The 13,669-nt window shown below is 39.6% G+C and overlaps 3 protein-coding genes across 3 annotated transcripts in view; all 3 read left to right on the forward strand.

Moving 5' to 3' along the window:
* The window catches only part of LOC103385767 (uncharacterized), a 3,575-nt gene extending 3,308 nt beyond the window's left edge, over positions 1 to 267 (forward strand). Inside the window, exon 5 of the mRNA XM_008319752.3 lies at positions 100 to 267. Within this exon, the coding sequence (XP_008317974.1) occupies positions 100 to 165 (66 nt within the window). The 3' untranslated portion in view covers positions 166 to 267. The remainder of the gene's footprint in view (positions 1 to 99) is intronic.
* A 1,644-nt stretch (positions 268 to 1,911) lies between these two features.
* LOC112487603 (protein S100-P-like) lies at positions 1,912 to 3,062 on the forward strand. The gene is made up of 2 exons (XM_025059315.1): positions 1,912 to 2,253; positions 2,887 to 3,062. The coding sequence occupies exons 1-2, from the start codon at positions 2,116 to 2,118 to the stop codon at positions 3,025 to 3,027; spliced, it is 279 nt and encodes a 92-aa protein (XP_024915083.1). The 5' UTR covers positions 1,912 to 2,115; the 3' UTR covers positions 3,028 to 3,062.
* Positions 3,063 to 6,597: 3,535 nt separating this feature from the next.
* LOC103385758 (protein S100-P) lies at positions 6,598 to 7,689 on the forward strand. Its single transcript, XM_008319741.2, has 2 exons — positions 6,598 to 6,808; positions 7,474 to 7,689. The coding sequence occupies exons 1-2, from the start codon at positions 6,674 to 6,676 to the stop codon at positions 7,603 to 7,605; spliced, it is 267 nt and encodes an 88-aa protein (XP_008317963.1). The 5' UTR covers positions 6,598 to 6,673; the 3' UTR covers positions 7,606 to 7,689.
* The last annotated feature ends 5,980 nt before the right edge of the window (positions 7,690 to 13,669 follow it).

The following is a 13,669-nucleotide window of genomic DNA, read 5'->3' on the forward strand; positions in this document are numbered from 1 at the left end:
TTGAACTTTATTTTTACAAATCCTTATCTGATCCAGGTATACATATGACCTTATGCAAAATACTGAAAATCATATTTCTTCTTTTCTGTCTCTTTTCAGCGCCAGGTACCTCTATATGACTCACTGGACTACTTTGATCATACGCAAAACAAAGAAAGTGAATGAACATCTACAGCGGCTTGGTTTTCTCCTTGTTAATTATGTACATTTATTTTATTCCCTGTATATCAAACTTTTTTGTTTATGTATATATAAATACACTTTCTCAATCTGGTTCATCTTGTTATTGGAGTACACGCAGACAGCTTTCTTTATACGCACTAAAATGAATTGTCTACAGTTATTGTGCAACATAAGAGGTGAAGATTCAGATTTCAAAGTACAGCCTGCTCTTGAAAAGGACAATCAGTGGAAACACTGTTGTTCTGTGGTCACAACATAAGAGGCCGGTGCTAGGAAGTGGAAACAGCATCTGTGACGGTCGAAGTAGCATGTGGTTTAGACTACCGTTATCTCAGGTCATCGTGCAGCTGAGTCAGGGCAAACCATTGCGTGAATTGATGCAGTAAAATAATACATTAAAAAACTTAAACTGTCTTCGATGGTCTATGCATCAGCGAAATGCAGAAAAACGAAGTACGCTTCCGCCAGATGGTACCAGCTAATTTTTAAAACAGCAAAAACGAAGAGAGTGCGACTTAGAGACATTTTTGAAAATTCCTCTTACTCTTAACATATTTCATTGCATGTTATTTCTGTGACATTTCTTTTGGTGTCGCGCTGTGATATTCTTCTGATCTACAATACTGTATTGGGGCTCAAAAAAGTTTGGCAAACACCTATGAAGTAATTGAGCAACTGCCTTTCAGATGCGTGTGCAGCTTTATCTCCAACTTGCTTCCAACTTGACTCTTGTGTCTGTGACGCAAGAGTCTCTCAATAGACCGCCTACATGTTTCCTCTGTTTTTCCTATGACCGTGTTCTGCCTTGTGCATATCATGAGCTATAACTGAAAACACTTTATTCGTCTTACAGCAGTACAAAGAAACCCATGTAATTTTGCAGTAGTTACAGAAAACATTCTTTCAGCTTTTCAACATTCCACCGCTCCTGTAACCAAATACTTGTCTTTGATTATAAGCTCTGCTGCAGTGAGTAAACACTAAAACCCTGGCCCAGTTGGCGCCTTTCGGTCGTCTGCTAATTTCCAAAGACCTCGTTAAAGGTGACATGACATTAACCGTGACTTGGTTCTTGTGTACGCACAGATGACACATAGACTGCAGCACTGTGTTGTTACAGTTTGAAGCTGTGATACTCATCTTCTAACTGTAGACATTGTGTCCATTACATTCAAATCAAGTAACTAAGTCAATTAGTATGGGAGTCATTCTCTGTATCGTAGTGTATCAAAGATTCTCCAGAGCTCATCACAACATCCCAATCTGTCGTAGGTGAAAGAAAACTGATGTACGTTCAGTAGTTCCGAACACGGGGGGTGGGGGGGGTGCGCCCACCTTGGTGGACGTGGGGTTGTAGCAACTCCAATTAATTAAAAACGATGTTCTCACTTTTTTGGTAAGACCATCGGAAGGTCGGAGAGGCGGGTTGACAATTGTCATATTGTCAAAAAGTGACACTGCGTTAAAAATGACAGGGGGCACGCAAAGGCGCATCGCAACATCAAAGATTTTCTCAAATCTAAAGGCAGATCAATATATAAAAAGGTCACTCAGTCATGTTCCACTTTACAGGCCTGTGTTGTTTTTTCAAGACTCACGGGTACCTTCCAGAAAATAGATAGCAGGTGCGACACTTACTATCACAGAAGGTGCGGTGAAAGCAGCGTCCAAGAGTCAAATGAAAGTGATTCAACGGCATTTTAAATTAAACTGTTATCTGTGACACGATGTTTGCATTGGGTCTGAGTAAACATACTTCTGCAAATGCACTTGAAGCCGCAGCCCTTGTCCAACACTACTTGTTTGGCTTGTTTTTCCTGACCTTTGGCAGGCTTGACGAGTGTATAAAATGACGCTCTCTCACTACTCGCTCATCGACCGCTGCACTCAAAGCCATTCAAGACTTCGTCAAACAGCTCTCAAGCAGCAGCCATGACCCAGCTAGAGTCAGCGATGGGCCTTTTGATGAAAGTTTTCGATACATATGCAAGTGGTGAGGGGAAAAGAGACACTCTAACCAGAAGTGAGACTAAAGCTCTCCTGCAGAAGGAGCTTCCTACTCTAATGAAGGTGATGTATCTGTGTTATTTGGGTTGAAAGATTGGAATGAATCCCCTTTATTATCACTGTACCTATATATACATATATAGGGCTGTCCTGATATTAGCATAATTATGTAATATCTGTAAGAATCGTCCTCTATTTTTCCTCCGATATTGAAAACCCAAAAAACACAATGCCTGGGTTTTGCTAAATGATGCATGCTCTAAAAATACCTTTGGGGAAAAACAGTTGTATGTGAATGTGAAAGTCACCAGATGGCAGCAAAGGCAGCACTCTTAGTTGGGATCTTCTGATCCGCTTTCCACTAAGCCACAGGCCTGTGCCATTGCTCAAGGCCTAAGTCTAACACTCTATTTAAAGGCCAAAACCATAACTATTAGATTTGCCTCATGGAATATGTGCATAGTCCTCAAACTTACTTATGACGGCTGAATACAATTTGATTTAACTGAGCTCCAGTTAACGAGAACTGCGTTGTAGAAGTGTAGATATTTTTAAGCGTACAACACAAGTTCATCATTAATGGTACTGTTCGTACGAAGCACTAAAATATAAAAAATGTTGTAAATTTCTCAGAACTTCAGAATGTGTAATAACATTTTGCGTTATTGACTGAAATATTTCTTGTCTCGATTAAAGGCTGCGAAAAACCCAGAGGAGCTGGAGAAACTTCTGAACGGCTTAGACTTTAATGGAGACTCCGAGGTTGACTTCTCTGAATTTGTGACGATGATCTCTGTTTTGACCAGCGTCTTGTATGGCGGAACTCCTAAGAAGTGAGCTTGTGGAACGTGCCCGTGGGTGAAGCTGTTCTGCTGCAGGAAAACAAAACAGAACAGTCAAAAGTTAATGACTAAATAAAACGTTATCTTCCTAACTAATTTTTAATTAGTTAGTTTTATTAGTTTTAATTAAAAATTATTGTGTAATTACCATCTAAACTCTGGTAGGAGGGCGCGCAAAGGCATTGATATTTTGCTCCTACAGAATTTGGAGTGTGACGTTCCACCCTAATGCTGTACACACGTAACTTGCTGTTGCTCAGCAAATGTCTGTTATATTGGTATGAACATGACTTTGAACATTGAGGGTAACTTTTTTATATATATATGTGTGTGTATATATACTGTATATTTTATGTTTTAATATTTAATAACTAACTAGATAAAATATTGCATACCTGGTAGTTGAAATCGCTTTTATTTTATTTTTCTATGCGGTTAAAAAGCATCACTTTACACTGAATATCTGACATTTCACATTGGCCTCACACATTGAAAAAAATGACAAAATAAGTGCAACTGGAACTTTTATTGAAGTAGTAAAGTTAGTGAAGAGATGACAAATATGTGCTATAGGCTTGCTAACATAACTAAATATTTCATAACATTAGCTTCAATTAGCCTTTTCACATAATATATACATAGGTATCCAAATTATTTAAAGCAAATTATTTAAAAAGAATTTGAAAATGATTTATAAGGGTGGCAGCGTTGTCACCACAACCTAACTGGTCGCCAAAATGTCATCACGACAGACAGACAGGCAGACAGACAGACAGACAGACAGACAGACAGACAGGCAGACAGACAGGCCATCCGTGTAATTCCAGAAGGCTTGTGCTGCCATCTGGTGGCACAAAACTCAAGGACCATTTGTATTGCTGTATCTACGTCCTTTTCATTGAGTCTGTACCTTAACACCAGTACTGGGCCCTGAATCATTTCAAGCCTTCCAGGATCTCCTCAATCCCACTGACACGCCTTCCGTAGAGGAAGCAGAGGCTGAGGATTGACATCACACGTCACATTCTGCAACATCGCGTAGCGGTCGGGGACGGTATGTCCGAACTGGCAGACTGGGGTGGTGGTCCCTCTTTGTAAAAAGGGGGACCAGAGGGTGGACTGGGGGATCTCACTTCTCAGCCTCCCCGGGGAAGGTCACGACCCGGCCTTGGATAAGCGGAAGACGATAGATGGATGGATAGATGGATGGGTGCACTTCGTAAATAACAATGTGATAAAATTCTAAATTGAGCATGTGCCAATACAAAATAATATACAATAACAGTCATAATAATGATAATAATAACAGTAGTAGTTGCTGTAGTATTAATATAATAATAATAGTCTTTCATAAAACCCCAAAAAAGTTAGTCTAATACAGTACTTCTCAACCAGGGGGGCATGTTGAGGTGAGGGGCTTCCAATGAAATATGGCACGCTGGACATAAGTGTACCACTGCTGTAATCCAGTCACTAGGTGGCAGCAACTCATACAGTGGTTTGTACAGATAAAAATATACGTTATCAGGTTCTCAAGAGGATTTCAATTTGCCGGGGTGTGGGTGTGCATGGGGGTGTGAAAACATTTCTGACAGAAAATAATGGAGAACCACTGGTCTAATGTTGTGTCCGTATACGTTCCACGTGCCATCATCTGAATAAGCCTATCATAGAAGAGCTTTATATGGAGTTATGAGGTACATACATATATTTTGCTAACAATTAAATACAACTATTGGACCCCTTATTAGTCCCAAAGTACCACAGATAGGACACAAGAAATGTTTTAAATTAAAAAAAAAAAAATTTAAATTGTAAAAGTAAAAGTTTGATATTTAGATTTAAATCCAATGGCAGCGTTTGGGATATTAGACGTTTGTGGTGTGTCATAATACCTACGATGTACTTGTCCTGTTGTTCTGTTTAAAGGTTGTGAAGGAAGGAGATGTGTTTACTGTGCAAGAGAACATTGTGAAATTGTTGGTCAATACTGTCAATAATCCTGCCTACTCCACCTGAATGACTCAACAGACGTGTCATGTGACTCGCAGACGTTTGCCTAGAGGTAACCCTATCTACGACCCTGATTTGCTTTCTGTAATTACAACATGTTGAAATACTCAAACCAGGCAATACCTCTTTGAAAATAGCAACCGGGAAATGAATCTGTCCACATCTCAGCCATTGCACATCGAGTCCATGCGAGATGGAATGAATATGAGACACGTATGCGCTTGTCTTTGGGGTGTCGTCTTTATCAGAAGCTCTCGTCATAAGCTTCAGTAATTACAGTTACTTTCAGCAAGGATCGATTGGCAAAACTTGTTTAAAGTGAAGTCGAAAGGTGGTTAAAGGAAAACAAATGATTACATAATACACTGGTTCCCAAATTGGAGTTCCTAGCCGGGCCATAGAGCAATTTGCTGGGGAGGGCGCAGTTCTTCTTCTTTTTCTTTCGGCTTTGTCCATTTTTTTTCAGGGGTTGCCACAGTGAATCATTGATTATCTGCATGTCCTCCCTCACTGCATCCATAGGGCGCAGTTATTTTCAGTTACCCTCTTTGTTCATTGACAATGGTAGTTACATTGGAATTAAACGTTTAATGTTCTTAAGGTTTTTGAACATCACTGTTGGGACAGTGTTAGCGTTGGGGGAGTGTGGCTCAAGTTTGGCGCTGCAGACCAGACATTGTGGGAATTAATGCTAATAATAAACATGTTAACAACATGTTGTATATACTGTGTGGTAATATTTCAGTAAAAGATGTGGCCACTTGAGTACAAGAAATATGAAAAGAATGCAGATTTCTTTGGTCCTTTTTTTTTTTAGCTCATCCTTACAACATAACAACTTAACCTTGTTCAGTTACATCTTAAAAAAGTCTCAAACCTACAGAAACAGAATCGACACTTAATATTAACTATTACAAATTCATTAGCCAAACAATGTTGTGTTTGTAAAGTGTGTTGCAACAGCCAACATACTGCAAACTGTAGCATCCTGCTAATATTTGACTGAGTATTCCGCTTGATATGGTCAAGTTTCCGTATTTTTTGAGCCATTGCGTATAATTAAAATTAAAAAAAATCCCATCATGCACCACCACACCAAATTTTCCCAAAAAGTACATTTAATGAAATATATTCTTCAAATTCCATTTTACTTACAATGTGCTAGCTCATTATGGAGCCTGGTCCTGTTTAGTCGAACATAATACTGTTATAGTCTTGGGAATTGAAGAAAGGCACGCAGAAAAATCTCCTTCAAATGTCTCTTTAAAATTTTTTATAGCTATCTGCTCCAACTTAGTGAAAGAGCCGGTCACGGCTGACCGATGACTTCCATCTGACGATCTCTCGTGGAACACTGATGTGCCCTGGGACAGTGGTTGAATATTACTAGCTTATGTGGTAACGACATGAGACCTCATGGGATTCAATTTGTGTTTTGTCTGGGAGGTGAGTCAGAGGGCGGTGTTGATTGCAAATTAGGGTGAAAATTGCAAAACAGTGGCCAGACACGCACCCAACGCTTTACCAAAGGCTATATAAAGACTTCTCCACCCTTTCGCTGACATCTATTGCCCTTTAAACGGCTAGCATCCTCTTGTTTGTCAAAGAGCTTTACAGCAGCAGCAGTCATGAGCCTCTCGACAGCTATGGCCTCGCTGATGGCCACCTTTGACAGGTACGCAGCTGTCGAAGGAAAAAAAGACACCCTGACCAAACTTGAGCTGAAGAACCTGGTGGAAAACGAGATGCCCTGTCTCATTCAGGTAGAGTAAAACGCCGTAATATTACTTCTGTACATTTACTTTCACAAATTACTTTATACATATTCTGGCACACGTAAATAATAATTTTTAAAATGTGAATTAATTAAAATACCAAATTGACTGCATCTGTTGTAGAAATCTTGTAAATCCTTAATTTTTAATATTTTAATATATTTACAAATGTGATGGCATATATCCTCAACACATGTTCTGACGTGCTAATGAATTGTTCTTGGTGAAATATTGCGGATGTATTGTGCTGTTGTATTGTTGTTTTGTACTTTTGTTTTATGGGTGCTTTGGCCCAGAGGCAATGTCTCCGTCAATAGTGTGGAACCCCCAGGGTTTGAATCCCAGTTAGGGCGGTTGGTACCTTCCAGTGGACTCACCACCTGCAGGAAGGTTCAGGGGGGTTGGTACGGTGCAGTGGGATTTGGGTGGTGGTCATGGAGACTGCTGCCCCATGACCCGTTAACAGATAAATGGAAGGATGCTTTTGTTTTTACCCTCATGATATCCTCCTAACTGCCTACAAGACTGACAGTCTACAATAAGACTTCTTTAAAAAACAATCTTAGTCTATTTTTCTACTGAGACTTTGTTACATTTAGTGTTATGTGGTAGAAATCTGCTGCATTTTTAATGGTGGCTTCACGTCTGTGCAGAAAGCAAAGAACAGTGATGGCCTGGAGAAGCTGATGAAGGACCTGGACCGCAACAAAGACTCTGAAGTCACCATCGAAGAATTCCTCACGTTCGTCTGCTCTCTGACCTGTGTATGTTACAAATATAAATGAGTTAGCTGCACTTGTGGGTGGAATCCAAAGGCACAATGCCATCATTTTAGTTGCTGAATAAAAAGAGTCTGTAACTCTCAATATTTGTCAGCTTGGTTTGCGCCCTGCCTTCCAACCTACGTATAGCTAACAACCAACCTCCCTACTTATCTACCTACCTACCAACCTACCTAAATATCTGCATGACCTGCCTACATACCTTCCTACCTAGCTGTCTACCTCCTTTCCTCCCAACCTATCTACCTACCTACCTGACATCCAACAAACCAACCTACCTACTTGTCTACTTAACAACCAACCTACCTACTCACCTACCTACTCACCTTCCTACAAATCTACCCACCTACCTACCTACCTACCTACTTAACAACCAACAAACCAACCTACCTACTTACCTACCTACCTACGTATCTACTTAACAACCAACCTACCTACTTACTATTTACCTAACAACGAACCTAACTACATACCTACCTACCTACCTATCTATTTGCGTACTTATCTAACTACCAACCAACCTACCTAATTACCTACCTAACAACCGACCTACCTAGTCACCTACCTAACAAGCAACCTACTGATTTACCTAATACCCACCTACCACCCAAACTACCCACTTATCTGCCTAACAACCAACCAAGCTACCTGCCTACGCATGTACCTTCCAACCTTCTCACAAACCTACCTCTCTACCAATCTACATGCCTACCTACCTACGTCCCTTCCTACCTACCTACTGTTCAACTTGACTTTAAACCATTTAAATGGCATGAACAAAACAACCTACTTATCTAACTACCAACCAACCTATCTAATTACCATGACTAGCGCATGTTAATCATTAACCTCATATTACTTGTGTAACTTTAGAAGGTTTTTGCTGCCATCTAGCGGCTCTAACGAGGTTCTGATTTGTAAAATTCTTCAAATTCCTCATTGGTACTTCTCCATGAAAGGTTTTTTAAAGATTTCGGTAAAAACAGTTTGAATGGATAAATAAGTGAGTGCATGAGCGGATGAATGAATGGATTTTATTCAATTTGTTTATCACAAGACCTCATGTAAACTCTTTGACATAGTACTAACGAAAAAAGTAATCTTCAAAAAAAATAAAATATAAGAGCATAACAATGCAAAACTGTTAGATATATCAGTAAAATAAACAAATATATTTTTATTTTCCATACTGTATGACTCCAGTGGAAAATTTAAAATAATCCATTTCTCACCTTTAAGGTTGGAGGGCTGTAATGTGGTTGACACACAGCACACACAGCAGACACACACTCAGCTCGGCCCACGTGAGACGGCAGAGTGACTTATGAATACCTCCTTCTGTTTTAAGGCACACATCTCCGGTCATATGAGTTTCCACCGTGTCCAGTTCATCGTGAGGCCTGACACTTAAGGAAGCAGAAACGCCACAAACACACTGCTGATCTTTGTCTCTGAACTTTGACCCAGTTTGTTTCTGCGCTACCGTCGCCATCATTGAGGCCTTTGCATATTTTTACTGGGGGAACCTTGCAGGTATGCCACCACTTGCGGGCTACGTGACACGTGATGAATTCACTCGTGGGTTTTCTGAAAAGTTGATTATGACTTGATGCTAGAGAGCGATGAAAATGAAATGTTCTTCTTATAGTAAAGTAAAAGATGAATGATGATCAGGATATAAACATGGATATACTCTATATATATATATATAGCTGTGTGAGGGGCTCATTAATTTTCATAAGTTATATAAAATCACATCTGTTTTCCATTAGTCAGGCCTGATATATGTTCTTATTTGATTAATCACTGGGTGATTGTGCAATTATCATGATTATTCCCGATTCATTGTAGTTAAAATGAATCATTGGTGTTCGTGATTCGTCACTATCATTCATTAATAAGAATGTTGTGTCATTGTGACATTAGAGCAGGTAGACGTATGTGTTTCACACCTGTCTTTAATGGCATCTTTTTCAATGGATGTACTTATTAATATGGATAACTTAAACTATGATAACTAAAGATTTTATCTGACTAGATTTTAGTCATGAGATTTTGTCTATCAGTTAAAATCCTTAGAATTGTATTCTGATTAATTTTTGGATAACTTTACTTCTAAATGACTTTGGTCCAAAATGGGGTGGACCATGACTCAGCCTTTCAGACAACAGCTAAGGTACTGGACACGTGATTCTTCTTTGGTTTGAAACCTGTCTTAGCAAGACCTGCTGATTGGATGTTTGTACGCCGGCATAAAAACCGGTCACCACTGCTAATGAGACGCACCGCAGAGTTCCTCCCATTCCACGCATTCTTTTGACGAGTCACCGAGGCCATTTCTGTAAAAACAGGAAGCTGCATCGCTCACTGCTGATTTACGAACCCAGCGGAGCGACGTCGCCTGCGTCACCACAAATCAAATAACAGCAGTGTGATGTGTGAGTCAGTGATACAGTGTGGTTTGCTGTGTTGTCTTTATCAGCCTGACCTCTTGGCTGGGGAGAGCCTACTGAGCTGATAATGACTGCTCACTTGTACTAATCTGTCACCTTTGACCTACTTGGACCAGCAGTTCTTTGTTTAGTTGATGGACTGTGACTTCATTATATAACCAGAGTCGATCCATCCGTATGGTTAAATATTAAAAATGGGTCACTGGGGGTCAAAAATGAGTTTTATCTGAGTTAACAATATGTTGTATTTTAAATATGTAAATTTACCCAGAACTGTAAACACAGTTCTTGTTGTAAAAATACCATTAAAAATCAAGTAAGTAACCTTTTGTGAGGCTCTGAAATTAGCAGGTTAGCAGCTAATAAGTTGAGGATGTAACAGGAGCATCCACCCAGGGCTTGGTTTAAGAAAGCAAGGATTAGTTTTCACTCGTCAATTCATGCCAAAAATTGTGAACGAAATGTCTATTAAATCAAAAACAAACAACATATTTTCACACTGCCAGGTATTAAAACTTAGAGCTTAATCTACGGGTGACAATACTGTGCACTGATTAAAGGAAAATGTCTGTTCTCTGACGTTTCCACTAAGTTGCACAAGACTGCTATGAAAACTAAAAAAAGAGACTCAGAAGTGTTAAAGAAGATCTTTGTGTGTGTCTTTCTTCTATTCCTGCGACTATACCAGGGCTGTGTTCTTATAAACAGGCCCTGGTGTCAGACTGAATAAAATAAATTAAATCAAACATATATTTCTTTACATTTTTATTTACTCGTGCATGCATAGATTATTCTGATGTAAACAAAACGTCACTGAGGCTTGAAAATGTTTGGGAAATATCGGTTGTTGGAATTTCGAGTCGAACATATCACTGCACTACTGCATGTACTTGAATACCCATCTGTACTACAGACTGAAGACCATGTCAGGCAAATTTTAAACCAACACGTCCTTTTTTTTGGTTAAACACAACATATGTGCAGAAAAGCAATTTCTGACGTATTCAACATTGAAAAAAAAAAGTCCACAAAAAATAGGTGTAATACAAGAGAAAAACAAACATGTCACGACTTGAGTTTGCTAATATGAAATAAATAAATAAATAAATAACCGACATATTTTTTTTTACTTTTGACTGAAATCAAAGTCAAAAAACAAGTTTATGGTTTTGTGTCATTGTAACAGATGAGACTTCAAAGTGCTTTGTATACCTGTTGAACAACTGACTGTTTGCTTTTTTGTCTTTTATCACTGGCAGACAGCAGGCAGGTTAACAGAAGCCGCCGAGGCCAAAACTCTTTGCACTCGGAGCAGATCATATCTATGTGCTGTTAACAGGTCGTCTGTCTTTCGGACTCGCTCCCGACGCATTACGTAATGCACGCTTCCCTGCACTTTTACAGCCTGTGATGTCATTGGAGGCCGTGAGGTTTGCGTGCTGTCCTGAACAAACCTGGTCTCTGTGTTATTCCCCTCCCATAAACACACCAGCTCAAACACACCCTCACGGAAAAAAACACATGACAAGAAAACCTTGTCCTCCTTGGCCATCGGTGGCCCCTACAGAGTACGACGACGCAGACGCCTTCGCACATCAGCTATCTGGTGATCAAAGTGCTGTCAGACAGAGCATATCTGAGTTCAAGAAAAAAAAAATCTCTCCTGATGTCATTGTCTGGAATACACCACCCCCTAAGGACAGGAGGTTTTGTTAACTGCATGAATGGGTCAGTTGTTGATTGTAATGCAATCATTACAGAATCGCTGATTAAACAACAGGCTTCCCCATAACAATAGGAAGCGATAGCTCATCTGTAACCATCAGGCTCATTGATCTATGTTCTCTGTCTCAGTGATTTTATAACCAGGCCATAACCAGATGGAAAAAACTAAAACAATGTAATTAAGTAAAAGTATCTTTACTATGCTTAAATTCTACTAAAATAGTGGGAAGTCTAAAATGTCTGTTAAGTACTAATACTTAATTAGAGTAACTTGAGTAAATGTAATTTGTTACATTCCACCTTCCCCCAGAATTTGACCTCCTGGGGCACATACGTCAAAATAACATGAACCTTTACATCCACTCATTAATTTGATTTTCTTCTCCAACTCTCTTCTTTTTCTGTGGCTTGATTCTTTCCAAGGTCATGAAGTTAGTTGCTTCCAATACCGGCTATCATTGGGCAAGGCTGGGTCCCTGACTAGTTGGTTCCAATCATTGGGCAAGGCTGGGTGATCCCTGACAGTTGGCTGGTCCATCACAGTCAAACAATCACTCAAGCACACACACCTGTAAGTTATTTAGAATCAGTAGTTACCACTGTGGATCTATAATGTTATCTCTCTCCTCAGTGTGGCTCTCATCATAATATAACATTTTTAATCATGGAAGATCATTTCACCACTGTAAAGATGAAGAAAACTCTGACTTGTGGTGGGAAAACTTCCTAATGGATTCTACTGAAATTCTCGATGCAGCCTGCTTTGGGTCAACAGTGGCGCTCACAGCACTGCATGAAACGGAGGTCAATTAGGATAAGTCTAAAAGGATCTATGTAGACAGTGAAACCATTAGGTCAATGAAATGCATGTGGTACTTTGTGGTTATTCCTGATTGTAGTTCCCCTAATGCTCACAGCTCAACATATTTTTCCAGCAAGGGAAAATATCACTGGCGCTTTCCAAAAAATAGAGTTTTCTAGATGAACACAACTCAACAGAATCCCATCGATGAAAGTTATAAACTCTAAGGCACGTGTCCAACTCAAGGCTTGGGGGCCGAATGCGGCCCACCAAGTCATTTTGTATGGCCCGCAGGAGCTTAAAAATAATTTAATAAAGTCCATGCAGCAGAGTTATCAAGGGTTTGCTGTATGTCAAATAAAAAAGAATGTTGAGGGGGAAAAAAATTACATTTTAAATCTAACTAAGGCATTCATAGAGCTTCTGATGTTCATACTACTTAGATTTGAGCTCAATTACTGGTACTGGGGACTTCTTTAGCGTTTGGGGCCATGACAGTGTTTGAAAATGCTTGTGATTACCATATAAAAATTAAGTCATCAGTGTTAGAAAAAAGGAGTAAATGTTCAATAATCTTATTAGAACTTTCTAGATCTGAATGTTCGGTTTAAAGCAAAAGTCGTGTGAGGAAAAATTCAAGTTGTATGGCATTTGTAATTATATTTTGGGCATTCTTGGAAGCGAAGGAGAACATGATTAGTAATAAAACTGCAAAAATTAATTCTGATTAACGTCTAGTCAATAATGAAGTTAGCATTGACGCTGAACTCGATTCAAAGTCTTCCTCAACCAGAGTTATGATTGCGCCCCTCGTCTGATTTAGCCCTTGATTAAATGTGGAATTTGCAGCGCCGGTGCCTCTGCAAGACCTGACATGACCATAATTATAAATTAGAGCAGTATGTGGAGGAGGTTGACAAACTGGGAGTACTGCAGGTGAAAAAATTACACAACGTTGGGGTTGTGTTTTTGGATGGCCTGAGGGGCAAGTTGCTGGGAACACAACATCACGTAAGCACAAAGTTTAAAGAGTGCGTGTGAGTCCTGGCAGGTTGCTATAAACAACACCGGAGATGGAAAAAGGAAC

This window comes from Cynoglossus semilaevis, chromosome 1, assembly GCF_000523025.1.
Source record: "Cynoglossus semilaevis isolate Cse_v1.0 chromosome 1, Cse_v1.0, whole genome shotgun sequence".
NCBI lineage: Eukaryota > Metazoa > Chordata > Actinopteri > Pleuronectiformes > Cynoglossidae > Cynoglossus > Cynoglossus semilaevis.

Coding starts and splice junctions, on each gene's coding strand:
- LOC112487603 (XM_025059315.1), top strand. CDS start 2,116: ATGACCCAGCTAGAGTCAGCGATGGGCCTTTTGATGAAAGTTTTCGAT. Junction 2,254..2,886: donor AGCTTCCTACTCTAATGAAG/GTGATGTATCTG, acceptor TCTCGATTAAAG/GCTGCGAAAAACCCAGAGGA.
- LOC103385758 (XM_008319741.2), top strand. CDS start 6,674: ATGAGCCTCTCGACAGCTATGGCCTCGCTGATGGCCACCTTTGACAGG. Junction 6,809..7,473: donor AGATGCCCTGTCTCATTCAG/GTAGAGTAAAAC, acceptor ACGTCTGTGCAG/AAAGCAAAGAACAGTGATGG.